General features: G+C 48.3%; 1 protein-coding gene across 1 annotated transcript in view; it reads left to right on the top strand.

Annotated features, from left to right (window-relative positions):
• The first annotated feature begins 7,493 nt into the window (after nt 1–7,493).
• The window catches only part of VTCN1 (V-set domain containing T cell activation inhibitor 1), a 70,514-nt gene continuing 63,731 nt past the window's right edge, over nt 7,494–14,276 (top strand). Inside the window, exon 1 of the mRNA XM_050778995.1 lies at nt 7,494–7,624. Coding sequence (XP_050634952.1) covers nt 7,593–7,624 — 32 coding nt within the window. The 5' untranslated portion in view covers nt 7,494–7,592. The remainder of the gene's footprint in view (nt 7,625–14,276) is intronic.

The raw sequence follows: 14,276 nt of genomic DNA, 5'->3' as shown, positions 1-14,276 counted from the left end.
AACAAACATGTATTTCTTACAATTCTGAGGCTGAAAGTTCAAGATCAGGGTGCCAACATGGTCAGGTTGTGGTGAGGGCTCTCTTCCGGGATGCAGACTGCTGAGCTTTCGTTTTTCTTCACATGGAAGAGAGAAGGTGAGAGAGCTCTCGGGGGTCTCCCAGCTTTTGTTGTTGTTGTTGTTGTTGTTGCTATAGAGTTTTGCTCTGCTGCCCAGGCTGGAGTGCAATGGCGCAATCTCAGCTCACTGCAACCTCCGCCCCCTAGGTTCAAATGATTCTCCTGCCTCAGCCTCCAGTGTAGCTGGGATGATAGGCACCCACCACCACACCCGGCTAATTTTTGTATTTTTTTAGTAGAGACCGGGTTTCCCCATGTTGGCCAGGGTGGTCTCAAACTCCTGACCTCAGGTAATCCGCCCACCTCAGCCTCTCAAAGTGTTGGGATTACAGGCGTGAGCCGCTGTGTCCGGCCAGGGGTCCCTTTCATAAAGGCACTCAATCTTATTCATGAGGGCTCCTCCATCATGATCTAATCACCTCCCAGAGGTCCCGTCTCCCAATGCCATCACATCAGGGGTTAGGATTTCAACATATGCATTTTGGAAGGACATATTCAGTCCATTGCACCTCCCAAAAAGATATACTAGAGTCCTAACCATCCCCCTTTAGTACCTCAGAATGGGACTTCATTTGGAGTTAGAATTTTTTTTTTTTTTTTTTTTTTTTTTTTTGAGAAAAAGTCTTGCTCTGTCACCCAGGCTGGAGTGCAATGGCATGATGTTGGCTCACTACAACCTCTGCCTCCTGGGTTCAAGTGATTCTCCTGCCTCAGCCTCCCCAGTAGCTAGGATTACAGGTATGCACCACTACGAATGGCTAATTTTTGTATTTTTAGTAGAGATGGGGTTTCACCATGTTGGCCACCCTGGTCTTGAACTCCTGACCTCATGATCCGCCCACCTCGGCCTTCCAAAGTGCTGGAATTACAGGCGTGAGCCACCGCGCCCGGCCTGGAGTTAGGATCTTTAGAGGTATTCAAATTACAATGAGGTCATTAGGGTGGGTCTAAATCCAGTATGAACAGTGTCCTTATAAAAAGAAAAAGTTTGGACACAGAGGCAGATGCATAGAGTAAAGATGATATGAAGAGACATAAAGAGAAGATGGCCATCTACAAGCCAAGGAGAGAGGCGTGGAACGGATCCTTCCTCACAGGCTCATGCCTATAATCCAAGCACTTTGGGAAGCCAAGGTGGGCAGATTACTTGAGGCCGGGAGTTCGAGACCAACCTGGCCAAAACCTGTGAAACATGTTGAAAACCTATCTCTACTAAAAATATGAAAATTAGCTGGGTGTGGTCGTGCACACCTGTAGTCCCAGCTGCTAAGGAGACTGAGATGGGAGGATCACCTGATCCCAGAAGGTGGAGGTTGCAGTGAGCTGAGATCACGCCACTGCACTGCAGCTTGGGCAACAGAGTCAGACCCTGTGTCAAATAAATAAATCAATTGGGGTCTGCTGACCAGAGATTCCACTCAGGCCCCAGGACATTCTGACTTAGTGATAACAGTAGGGGTCACACAAATTTGTGAACTGGTAAACCAATAGGCAGGGCTGCCAGGAATTGATGTCTGAAGGCTTCTGGCTGAAGGATGAGGAAGGAGGAATGGAGAAGAAGCATAGCATCTGCCTCAGATACTGGTCCTCAGCCTGGCCAGTGATGAAGCAATCAGCCCTTCCCTTATATGGAGGTGCTAGTAACTAGCAGAAGAAAGTCAAGGTCTCAGATAAAGTGATAGCTCCTTAATATTTTACCAGATGTCAGCATCCCCTTCAATTAACCTTTTTGAAGTTTGCTATATTAAGACTACAAGGTCTGCTCTTCCCAGCTCTGCAGAATATTATAAGATCTCTTCTCCTTTAGCAGGATTCCAAATTCCTGCTATTGACAAGGTGTTTCTCAGAATTGAAACTGCCTTTACAAAAATTATAAGTGAGAAAATTATGGCAGTTGGGGAGATCTGATCTAGCCAACTCACTTCTGACCTTTAGCCTTCAAGCTACACTTATTACTGGGCTTGGGCCAAGCTAATTTTGGGAGACATTTAGTTTATAGTTTAAGTGAGAATAGCTCTTCCCCCAAACTTAACTGCCTTTGTAAAACCAATAACAGACCACCAGGCTAGAAGGATAAGGGAGCCTGAATTCTGCTAAGGTGTAGACAAACAATTGCCAGCCATTACTCCAGAGGTCACAATGACACAGGATTTTTCTTGATCACTCTGCCAGTCGGAGAGCTCCTGTCAGCAATGCCCCTGCCCAGGCCTTGTTCAGGCCCAACCCTTCAATTGTCAGCATGACCTCATTCTTCTTGGACATGGGACAAGAACTTAGGACCCATCAAATGAGGGGACACAGAAGGCTGTAACACTGTGGCCCCCTGCCCTCCACCGGTGAAGGGCAGCTGCCCCATGCGACAGAAAGCAGTGGTGGTGCCAAGTTAGCCCCAGAGCTGCTGGCCAGAGTGGGGCGAGGAACTCACAGAGCTGTTAACATGCCACTGTCCACTAGGCAGCAGAAACTGGGACTATAAGAACTAATTAGCATGCTGTAACACCCCCTCTGGGGCTTTGGGGTCATGGACACCCCTGCCTAGGTGCCACTGCATTCCCCTTGTCTGGATGCCAGAGACCACCAGGGGAGTGGCTTGCAACATGCCTGGTCCAGTCACAAGCACAGCACAGAGCCCGCTTCTGTGCCAACACTTGGAACAACTGGCTAGACCCACACTTACTCACAGGCAGGTGCTCTTCCTAACAGAGCCAGAATGTGCTGTGATTCCAAGGAAATGTAAGCCTTATACACAGGAAAATGTGCAGATACACAATGAGAAAATAGAACTCCAGGTGACTGGATGATTTAAATAATTTTTTTTAAAAATTCATAAGACATTTTGATTCCAGATACATTAAGCAGTCTCTGTCTCTTTCCCCAAGATCAACAAGGAGAGAATAGATTTTGTGCTTATCTCCTACATCTGCCTTACCTTTGTCTTAATCATCAATTGTTCCTCTATCTCAAATGCGACTTGTTCTCTGCTGCCTCTAATAGTGTCAATCCAGCTCACAAGACATCTCCTCCAGAAAATGTTTGATTGATCACACCCCAGGTTGATCCCTGCTCACTCATCCATCAAATGTTACTGAGTGCTTTTTATGCCTGGCACGGTGCTAGGACCTGATAACAAAAAAAGATGAAGGAGGCCTAGTTTTTACCCTCCAGGAGCTCACAGACTAGCAACGAGATAGATGCATAAATGGAAAATAGTAGCATTACTGTGTGCTGTGAAAGAAAAATGTGCATTTATCCAACAAACATTTAATGATTGCTTACTCTGTGCATGCATGCCTTATGCTGGTGTGAAATACAAAAATGAGTAAGACACCTTTCTATTTCTAAGGTGTGTCTAGTGAAGGAGACAGACAATTCAATGGTCCCAATTTAGGAACATAGTAAGTGGCACCAGGTTCACATGGGAGCCCAGAGCATGGCACCTGCCAGATGGTAGTTGTTTGGAATGTTTCCCATAACTTTTATATAAAACAAGAAAAAGGCAGGGATGGATTCCAAGTAGAAAGAGCAACGTATGTAAAGGCAGGATGGCTTGGGAGAACATGCTGGCAGGCATTTTAGAGCAACCTGAAGCAGCGCAGTAGAGCTGGTCCACAGAATGAGAAGAGGGGACGTGAGGGAAAAATCTGGACAGGTAGGCAGACGCCAGACCACAGGTTCTGGAGAGGCATTGGTCATTTCAAGCAGGCAAGTGCCTCATCAGATTTGCATTTGAGAAAGATCACTCTAGTGGAAGTGGGTGGATCAGCACAGGGAGAGGCAGACTAGGAGAAGGACACTATTTAATAATGTAATTCAAATTGGAAATGATGAGGGAGGAAATCTGGGCAATAGTATTGGGGATAGAGAGAAGGGATGGACTTAGGAGGCATAGAGGAGTTTTACGGGCTGAATTATGTCTCTCCCCAGATTTCATAAACTCCTAACCCCCTGTATTTGGTGATAAGGCCTCCAAAGAAGCAATTAAGTTAAAATGAGATCATTAGGGTGGGCCCTAATCCAATATGACTGGTGTTCTTATAAGAAGAGGAGATTAGGGCTAGCACTATAATCCCAGCTCTTAGGGAGGCCGAGGCGGGTGGATCGCCTGAGGTCAGGAATTCGAGACCAGCCTGTCCAATGTGGTGAAACCCTGTCTCTACTAAAAATACAAAAAATTAGCTGGGCGTGGTGGCGGGTGCCTGTAATCCCAGCTACCTGGGAGGCTGAGGCAGGATAATTGCTTGAACCTGGGAGGTGGAGGTTGCAGTAAGCCGAGACCACGCCATTGCACTCCAGCCTGGGCGACAAGAGTGAAACTCTGTCTCAAAAAAAAAAAAAAAAAAGAAGAAGAAGAGATCGGGACAGACACACACAGAGGGAAGGCCACGTGAAGACACAGGGAGAAGACACTATCTACAAGCCAAGGAGAGAGGCCTCAGGAGAAACCAACTCCACTGACATCTTGATCTCAGCTGTGCAGCCTCCAGAATTATGAGAAAATACATTTCTATTGTTTCAACCACCAGTCTATGGTACTTTTTTATGGCAGCCTCAGTAGACTAACACAAGGAGGAGGAATCAGGGATGTAGGGAGATGGGCAGGCGGAATAAAGGGTGGCTTTGAGGTTTCTGACTGTGCAGCCTAGTGTGGGATGCTGTTGTGTTCCAAAAAGTGTGACCTAGGGGGAGTAGCCGGGTTAGAGATGGGGGATGGTGCCTTCTAAACAGCCGAGTAGAGATGTCCACTAAGCAGCTGGGTGTGTGGGGTTGGGGTTTGGTCAAGGGAAGGGAGGTGAGGATGCAGATATTGTGATCTCCAGAGAGAGGAGCAGTTGAAGCAGAGCAGTGGACGAGGTCACCCAGGGCACATGCATGCTATGAGAAGAAAAGGCAGAGGACAGGACCACAGGGACCCCTATCACTTATGGGAGAGGTGAAGGAAAAGGGCCTGGGCACAAGGCAGTAAGGGGCATTAGTGAGAGTCTCAGAAAACAGTGTCAGGGGAACCAAGAGAGGCTTTCAAATGCTGGAGGGTTCCATGTTTCCAAGATTCTCTCTTTACACATGCACGCACGTGCACACGTGCACACACACACACGTTTGGGCTGTAGATTTGCAATGATTTCCCTCATTATTTTGTGTGTGATACTCTTCAGGTTTTGGAGTCAGAACCAGAGTACTGTCCATTTGCTTCTCCAGAGGCAGCAGAATGCTTTTCAGCTCCACATCCCTGCCAGGTAATGCCTGCCCTCTAACAGGCGGGCCGCTTCAGCGGCATTTTCCCTCTTACTTGGAGGTGTCTCTGCTGGGTTCTTGATTTTCCCTCCAGGGTCATCCTTAGCTGTTCCTGTAGTGATGATGCATGGCTAGAAGAGAGAAACTCCATGACTCTGCCCCAGGATGTTTGAGGTGGGGCTGCTTTTTTTGTTTTTTATTTTATTTTATTTTATTTTTTGAGATAGTGTCTTGCTGTGTTGCTCAGCATGGAGTGCAGTAGCATGATCATGGCTCTCTGTAGCTTCAACCTCCCACTCAAGTGATCCTCCCACCCAGTCTCCTGAGCAGCTGGGACTATATGCCCAGCTAATTTTTTGTTTGTCTGCCTCCTACAAGAAGGATTCTGTTTTGTTTTTTTTTAATTTTGTAGAGACGAAGTCTCACTATACTGCTCAGGCTAGTTTCGAACTGCTAGGCTCAAGAATTCCTCCTACCGGCCAGGCGCAGTGGCTCATGCCTGTAATCCCATTACTTTGGGAGGTCGAGGTGGGTGGATCACTTGAGGTCGGGAGTTCGAGGCCAGCTTCGCCAATATGGAGAAACCCCGTCTCTACTAAAAATACAAAAATTAGCTGGGTGTGGTGGCGCATCTGTAACCCCATCTACTTGGGATGCTGAGGCAGGAGAATCACTTGAACCCAGGAGGCAGAGGTCACAGTGAGCCAAGATTGCGCCATTGCACTCCAACCTAGATGACAAAGCGAGACTCAGTCTTAAAAAAAAAAATTCCTCCTACCTTGGCCCCCCAAAATATTGGGATTATAAGCTTAAGCCGCAGTGCCCAGCTGAGGCTGCTCTTCTTAAGGCTCATTGAGGGGCAGGGCAGAATCCCTGTGCCTTTGGTTGGAATTACAGAAACCACTGCTCCCACTGCCCTCAGCTTCCCCAGACCCGGGAAGGACCCACTCAGCACCGGCGCTGCATAGATTCCAGGGCATCGCCCTTTACTTACTCTGGGGAAGGGAAGGCACATAGACCCCCTCTCATTTATTCCTCACTCCAGCCTGGTGAGACACGCCTTGAAGTAAAGTGATATTCTCAAAGCCACACGATGAATTAGGAATCCAGGAATTGAACCTAGCTGTGTGACTCTGAAGGTCTTTCCACTGTGACCTTGCCCTCTCCTGTTGCCTTCTTTTCACTGCTCAGTTCTCCCTTCCTGCACCATCTTTACTCAATGGTTGCTCCACCTGCCCATACGCCAACCCTAGGAGGATGCTGCTGAAGGCCTGGAGCACCTTCACTGCAAACATAGTCAGTCAGCAGCAGCAGTAAACTGGGTAACCAGTCATGAAACTTTCCCATCTGAGGTTCTCCTGGGGGCTGGAGGAAACAATAAGGAGAGAGAGAGAGACAGAGAGACAGAGAGCAAGGCTTAGGCTTTAACAAGAATCTTGCCTAGTTGGCAATCTGCTGGATGCAATGTCAGAGATTTTTGCTAACCCACTCACCTTTGACAGCAAAGCTTCTGGGTCTGGGGATCTCCAGAGAGAGGGCCAGTTGAAGCAGAGTACATTCAGTGTCTTTTTGGAGTGTCAAAAAAATTGCAAGGTGGGAAGTGCTGGCCCTCTCCCGCTCCCACTGAAATGAAACTGGAAGAGAATTGCACACCCAGCTGGGCATCTCAGGAGACAGTCTTGAGTGACAAACTCAGTGGTCTTGTCACTTCAGCTCATGGCCTTCCTGAGGTCCCCCAGCATGAGTCTCCTCCATGAGAGATCTGACCAGTGGTGACCCAGCCTCTGAGCATCATCTATCAGCAGAGATGGGGACTCCTGGCCCCCAGGCTCCTAGCATAGCCTGACACTTTGAGTTATTCCAGTCCTTTCTTATTTTGAGATTAAATCTCCCTCCCTACAGCTCCCTTCCACAGTCAGGAGGAAAGTCCTGCTGAATGCAAGCCCTGAAGCAAGGGCCTGGGAAGCTTTTCCCCGTCATCCTCTCCCAAAGTCAAGGCTTGGAAAGGCAGCTCTGAGCCCCTGGCTTGGCTGGCTGGCTGGAGCAGGCAGCCACTGTGCCTGCAGGGAATTCTGCACAGCCAGTTTCCTCATACCTGAGCTGTCTACAGGTGCATGCACCACTCCCGGCCTGAACACACTATTTAAGGCCAGCACACGGGAGCTGGTTGTGAGTCACCAAGGAGGGCAGCAGCAGCTCCACTCAGCCAGTACCCAGATACGCTGGGAACCTTCCCCAGCCATGGCTTCCCTGGGGCAGATCCTCTTCTGGAGGTAGTATATACACTTCTGTCTATCCTTATGGGTGAAGGGAACAGCAGTGAGGTTTTTTGGGGGTGCTGAGCACTGCTGGGCTGTCCCATAGGACCCCACCTGTAATTTTATCTGGTCCAGCGGGAGCCTGGCCAGACAAAAGCCTAACTGGACTTTACTTAACATCCCACCTCAGCTGCTCAGGGCACCTGCTCAGGGTTAGGGAGGTTTTTGGTTGGTGGCCTGCCATGGAGGGCTGGCCCTTGCTGGGCAGCTTGGACTGAGGGGAGTGTGTGCCAGGCTGGGCATTCCCCTGAGATGTCAAGGCTGTGAGCACCGTTTTGGGGACACCGAGCAGGCTGGTGTGGGCTGCATTGCGGGATGGCAGGGAATCCACGACTGCGACGGTGGAGGGGATGCAGGAGGACCCCTTATGCAGCGCCCAGGGGGAAGGAGGAGAATGTACTTTCATTTCTCTGTGGGTGTGATTTCTTGCTACTCCTGAGCAATTCTCACCAACACCCTTCCCCAGCCCCCCACCCAGCTCAAAGGTGGGGTCCCTAGTTTTCCTAGGAGCTCCTTGGAGAGGAGAACTTGCTGCTGCTGCTGCTGCTGAACTCTCCAGAGAGGAAGAAGGAAGCAAGTCCTCTCCCCTACATTTTGCTTCTCCCCTGAGCTACATTCTAGTTGCCTCTTTTTCCCTCAGAACAGCATTTACCGTCCTGGAGAGAAAGAGATGGAAAGTGCAGGGTTTTCTTGAAATGATTGATCCAATGTCAGTCACAACTCAGGACAGTGTTTAGGGAGACTGATACTTGGTGGTTCTAGAGGTTGTTTGAAGGATTCGTCCTCCAATTTCTGTTTCTTTTTCCCACAAAAGGAAGAAAAGAAGAGAGGGAAGGAGAGAGGAAAGGAATCCTCAGGTCAACTGTGAAAAGTTTGTGAAGAGACTAAGAGAGTAATGTTACTTCCCAGAGGCAGCCTAGAAAATTCTTTTCCTTGAAACAAAATATCAGCTCCCGCCGACTTGATTCACATTTATCTGAAATCACTTGCCTGGTAGCAGGGGTGGGGAGCTCTTCAGGGCTGGCGGGGGTGGCTGCGGCAGCACTTTTCCCCTCCCTTGTGCCTGGCTAGAGCACTGTGCTCCAGGAGAAGCAGTGGGTGGCGGGGGGCTTTCCTCTAGACCCTTCTGCCCTGAGAGGATGTCCCTAAGAAGCACCTATGTCAGAGGAGCCAGCATTTTGTGAGCGCCTCTTTCCCTGCCCTGCACCAGGTGGCTTAGAGCAGTGTGTCCACCACTGCCTTGTGAGGGCTCGTTATCACCTCAGAGAAGTTAAGGCCGGGTGACTGTGAAACTGTGCATGCGGGGATCTTGCTCTGAAATCCCAAGCTCTTTCCCCCTGCCACCCTTGCCCCTGCTCCTGCCAGTCCCAGCTCCCCATGCCCCCCATTCCTCCAGCCTTGATCCCAAGGACATGAAACGCTCCTCCTATGACAAGTGGCTCCGTTGTTCGGAGGTCAGATGGGATGTGTGGGCTCTCTCATAATGCTTTGCATCCAGTCTGACTGGTTTTGCTGGAGGATTAGCAGGAGGTGGGTGTTCAAAATTCGGATCCCCCACCCTTCAGAAACCCATTGGAATCAACAGAGACTCCTCTTGTTGGCCCCTGCATGCCTTGTTAGCTATTCACGCTCTGCAGTTTCAGAAGCAGTGACTGTCCATGAGGGTGGCAGATCCTTTGTGCAAGGGGCCTCCAGGAAGAGGGCCAATGAGCAGCTTCAGTGGGGAGCAGGATCATGAAAGCTCGTCTTAGGGATGCAGGTGGAGCCTGCCTGGGGGAACTCTTGACCCTAACAACCCTCTCCCTTTGTCATAATGGCCTTCATTCATAAAAATACCTCTTCTGGAGGTGATCATAACAGTGGTGATGTGGGAACGCTCATGAAAGGGCCTGCCATCCTCTGCAGACCTGGTGAGTTATTCTCCTAAGTATTCATAATTACCAGAGAGCCTAATTCCTTCAGATCTCACTCCCAGCATGCACACTGCTCAGGAATCGAATGCTGATGTGCAGTTTTTACCATGCCTGGCCTCCGTGCACATTTAGGAGCTATGTGACTAGAACCCTCTTCCCCTCTCCCCATCACGGCTGTCGACAGCAGCAGCGTTCACTTATGGAACATTTGCAGAGTGCCTGCTCGGAGGACAGGGGTAGAAAACCCTTGCTCTGAGGGGATTAAGTTCCAGTGAACAATATTAACTGAGCACTTACTATGTCCTGAATATTGCACTAGACAATGGGGCAAAGGTGACTAAGATGCAAGATGCTGTTAAGGTCATAACCTAATGGAGGAGAAAGACTCCCACATAACAACTCTAATGTGCCACCCTTAAGTCCTGAGACAATAAGCACAGGCTGCAACGGGAGCACTTCCGTCACCCAAGGCTTTTGGGGAGGGTTTCTGAGCCAGAGGATCGGTGGGCTGTGTCTTGGACAATGAGTTCGTATGACCCAGGTGAAGAAGGGTGGGAAAGGCTGTCTAAGTAGAGGAAACAGAATTAAATCAAATGCAGTAACACTCACGAATGAGTATGGTATGTTGGAAAGCTGCACACTACTCTGTATTATCATCACAACATGAAGATGAGGCAGGGAATGCTGGGAGATGAGGCTGAGTGATCACACCAGGCCACAGTGGGCCCTCTTCACTAGACTCAGAACTGGGATTTGTGGTGATGAGGAGCCATTACAGGCACAGGCCATATTGGTGTCCAACTTTCAATATCCCTAAGCCTATAAAATCTGAGCCTTCAGAGCCTTCAGAAGGGGGTCAAGGTGGTTTTCATCAGGTGGGCAGTAAGCCTGGAGGCCAGAAGAAGAGTTGGGAAACAGTTGTGGTCAGAGTATACAGAATGACAGGGACTGGCATAGATGAGAGTGACAGTAAAGAACTCCAGGAGGAAAATGGATTCAGGAAACACTGGACTTAAAACTGGTGATATTTGATCAATGATTGGAGGGGCAGGTAGGATGCTGCAGAATAAGAGTAGATGAGGCAAAGGGCAGATCCTGGAATGACTTCCATGTTTCTGGATTGGGTGCAGTGAGTTGGGGACAAGGAAGAGAGAGGAGATCTAGTTAATGTGTTGAGCTTGAGATTCCCCTGGGACCTTCAGACAGGGATGCTCCCTGGGCAGCAGAAGGCATGAGGCTAAAACTAGGAGAAGTCAGGGCAGGGGATAGACATCTGAGTGTCAATAGCTCAAGGGCAAGGAATAGTCATAGTGGGTGGCTTCTAAGGAGAGCACATGGAGGGAGAGAAGCAAGGGGCTGGGATGGAGAGCTGAAGAACACCAACATTCAAGGGTGGGCAGAGGAAGAGGGGGGGTCAAGGAAAGAGCTGAGAATAAATGGCAAGAAAGGTAGCAAGAGGTCAGGATAGAGATTAATGAATGTCAACAGAGCGGAGTCTCATGGAACACGCAAGGCTGGTGATCCATAAACATTTGCCCTGTTTCATCTGAAATCACTGGTGACAATGGGATTGATAAAAACATCACAGGAAGGAAGCTACTGAGTAGAGAAGGAGCAGGGATCTTTCTACCAGAGGAAGGTGGATGAAGTAGAGAACGAGGGAGCCTGGAACAAGGAGGCTCAGGGAGTTTGCTTTGGAATTTTGGTTTCCCATTTCTCCTAAGTTTGCCAGCTGGTGCCTGGCTCAGACATCTCAGACCCTGATGGTCGGGGAAAACAGTGCCGAGCAACACCATGGAAGCTTGTCTGGTAAGAAAATCTTGCTTGAGCCTGGGCTGAGGAGATCTCAGCACAGGCCATATTGGTGTCCAACTTTCAGCTTCCCTGAGCCTATAAAATCTGAGCCTTCAGAACCTTCTGAGTCCATCCTGTGAACAGGACAGGAATCTGCAAAATAAGATAAATTGTACATTGGAAGAAAGACTTAAATAGGTGGCACCTGTGTTCCTGCCCCCATCGGGGGTAGATGATTTTCTGAGCGTTACGCTTTTCCCCCGTCTCCACCTGTTGCAATGCTACTCATTTCTTTCCTTGTTCAGCTCAAATGCCACCTCCACTTCGAAGTCTTACAGGATTTTTCTAGTTGCCATCAGTTGCCCATCTTATGTTCACAGTCAGCCATGTTTATGAATATCTGTTCCTGGTGCCTGTTTCCCTCACCAGCGTTCACTCCTTGAGGGTTGGGACTCTGTCTTGCTCATTGTGGTAGGGAGGCAATGCAGCACTATGGCTATGCATCTGGATTCAAATCCTTGTTCCACCATGAACATTCACCCTCCAAGAGCTTCAATTGCCCTATCTATGAAATGGGGCAGATAATAGTACCTAACTCCTAGGGCTGTATGAATGACATGTGATAATTATGTACCTGGCACATCCTAAGAACTCCATAAATGTTAGTTATTGCTATACTCATTACTTGCAACTCCCTCTACAATCCATGGTACTCGGTTGGCTCTCCATAAAAATTTGTTAAGCTCAATTTCACGACTCCACTGGCACTTCTGACCCTGAAATAGATGTCGCAGTGAGGGTATACTTTGGATTAATTGCCCCAGGGATCTCTTAAATTCAGTTAGCTCTAAAAGAACTCTGGAGTTCTCTAGATTCTTATTCTACAAAATAATAATAATAATAATAATAGAGTCCACCACACCTTTTGTTGTCATGAGAATACTCGTAGAGTTCTGTAGATTCTTATTCTACAAAAAAAAAGAAAAGAAAAGAAAAAAAGATAATAATAAAGTCCACCACACCTTTTGTTGCCATGAGTCTGAGACACACTCCTTCTCTAAACCTGAGGATGCTAGGATTTAGACTTATTAAATGTCTGACTCTTTTAATTCCAGTATAGAGCATTAAAAGCTGGTGGCGAAGAGCTTCAGGGTGGGTGAGGTGCATCTGGGAGGTCCTAGTGTGTACAAGCTCAGCGTCTAGATCTCTGCTGAGGCACTGCTGACACCAAGAACAACAACCTCAGGGGCCAGTTGGAGCGATGTGACTATGACCAAGCACGTGGTAATGCTTAATTAGCTCAACTGTCTCATAGTCCTAATTATCTCCATTTCATAGATGCAAATGTTGAGGCAAGTTACCTTGCTCAGTGTCTCCTAGGCAGCCAGTGGCAGGAACCAACCTGTTACTACCTAGTCCTCTATACTGACTTTTACTGAAAAATTACCTTTCTAATCAGCTGTGCTTATTCTCTTGCTACTTAAGCAGAACCCTTCATCAGTGGCAAAAAACGCGCCTCCTCAGTGACTGTCATGGCAGAAGAATTCTTAGCTGGCCAAGGGCAGAGCTCTTCCCAGAATTGGCTGGAAACTGTGGATTGTTGGTCTGTGTTGCTTCAGGCAGCTGCTCTAGATGAATGAGTGCAGGAGTAAGGAGTGACTGAAACTCAGTGAGAATTATATGCTGGCCAGGCACCGTGGCTCATACCTGTAATCTCAGCAATTTGGGAGGCCGAAGCAGGTGGATCACTTGAGCCCAGGAGTTCAGGAGCTTGAGGAAAGCCTGGGCAACATGGTGAAACCCCATCTCTACAAAAAATACAAAAATCAACAAGATGTGGTGGTATATACCTGTAGTCCCAGCTACTCGGGACTGAGGTGGGAGAACTGCTTGAGCCTGTGAGGTTAAGGCTGCAGTGAGCCTTGGTGTTACTGTACTCCAGCCTGGGTAAGAGAGCAAGACCTCTCTCTCTCTCTCTCTCTCTCTATATATATATATATACACACACACACACACACACACACACACACATAAAATATACAAAAAATATATTATATATTTATATAAATATATATATTTATATATATATATATTTAAACTCCTTCTTAACTTAAAAATTCAGAAAGTCAGAACACCTTATTTTATCAATGGGATAATCAGAATAAAGTATGCAGCTTGTCCAAGGGCCATGCATTTAAAGAATGGTAGAACAGGGTTTCTTTTTTTTTTTTTTTTGAGATGGAGTCTCACTCTGTTGCCCAGGCTGAGTGCAGAGGCACAGTCTCGGCTCACTGCAACCTCTGCCTCCCAGGTTCAAGTGATTCTCCTGCCTCAGCCTCCCAAGTAGCTGGAACTACAGGCGCCCGCCACCACGCCTGGCTAATTTTTTGTATTTTTAGTAGAGACGGGGTTTCACCGTAGTAGCCAGGATGGTCTCGATCCTCTGACCTCGTGATCCGCCCACCTCGGCCTCCCAAAGTGCTGGGATTACAGGCGTGAGCCACTGTGCCCGGCCAAAACAGGGTTTTTCAATGATCTTACATTGCCCAGGGACCCTAGCTAAGAACTGTGTTGAGTGGCCGGGCGCCATTTAATCCTGGCTAACACGGCGAAACCCCGTCTCTACTAAAAAAAAAAAAAAAAAATACAAAAAATTAGCCGGGCGTGGTGGCGGGCGCCTGTAGTCCCAGCTATACGGGAGGCTGAGGCAGGAGAATGGCGTGAACCCGGGAGGCGGAGCTTGCAGTGAGCCGAGATCGCGCCACTGCACTCCAGCCTGGGCGACAGAGTGAGACTCCCTCTCAAAAAAAAGAAAAAAAAGAAAAAAGAACTGTGTTGGACCCTAGCAGACCACATTTTACCCAAGCACCAAGAATCCACAAATCTGAGAGACCCAGACT

The sequence above is a fragment of the Macaca thibetana genome, chromosome 1, assembly GCF_024542745.1.
Source record: "Macaca thibetana thibetana isolate TM-01 chromosome 1, ASM2454274v1, whole genome shotgun sequence".
NCBI classification, from domain to species: Eukaryota; Metazoa; Chordata; class Mammalia; order Primates; family Cercopithecidae; genus Macaca; species Macaca thibetana.
This window is presented reverse-complemented; position numbering and strand designations above follow the sequence as displayed.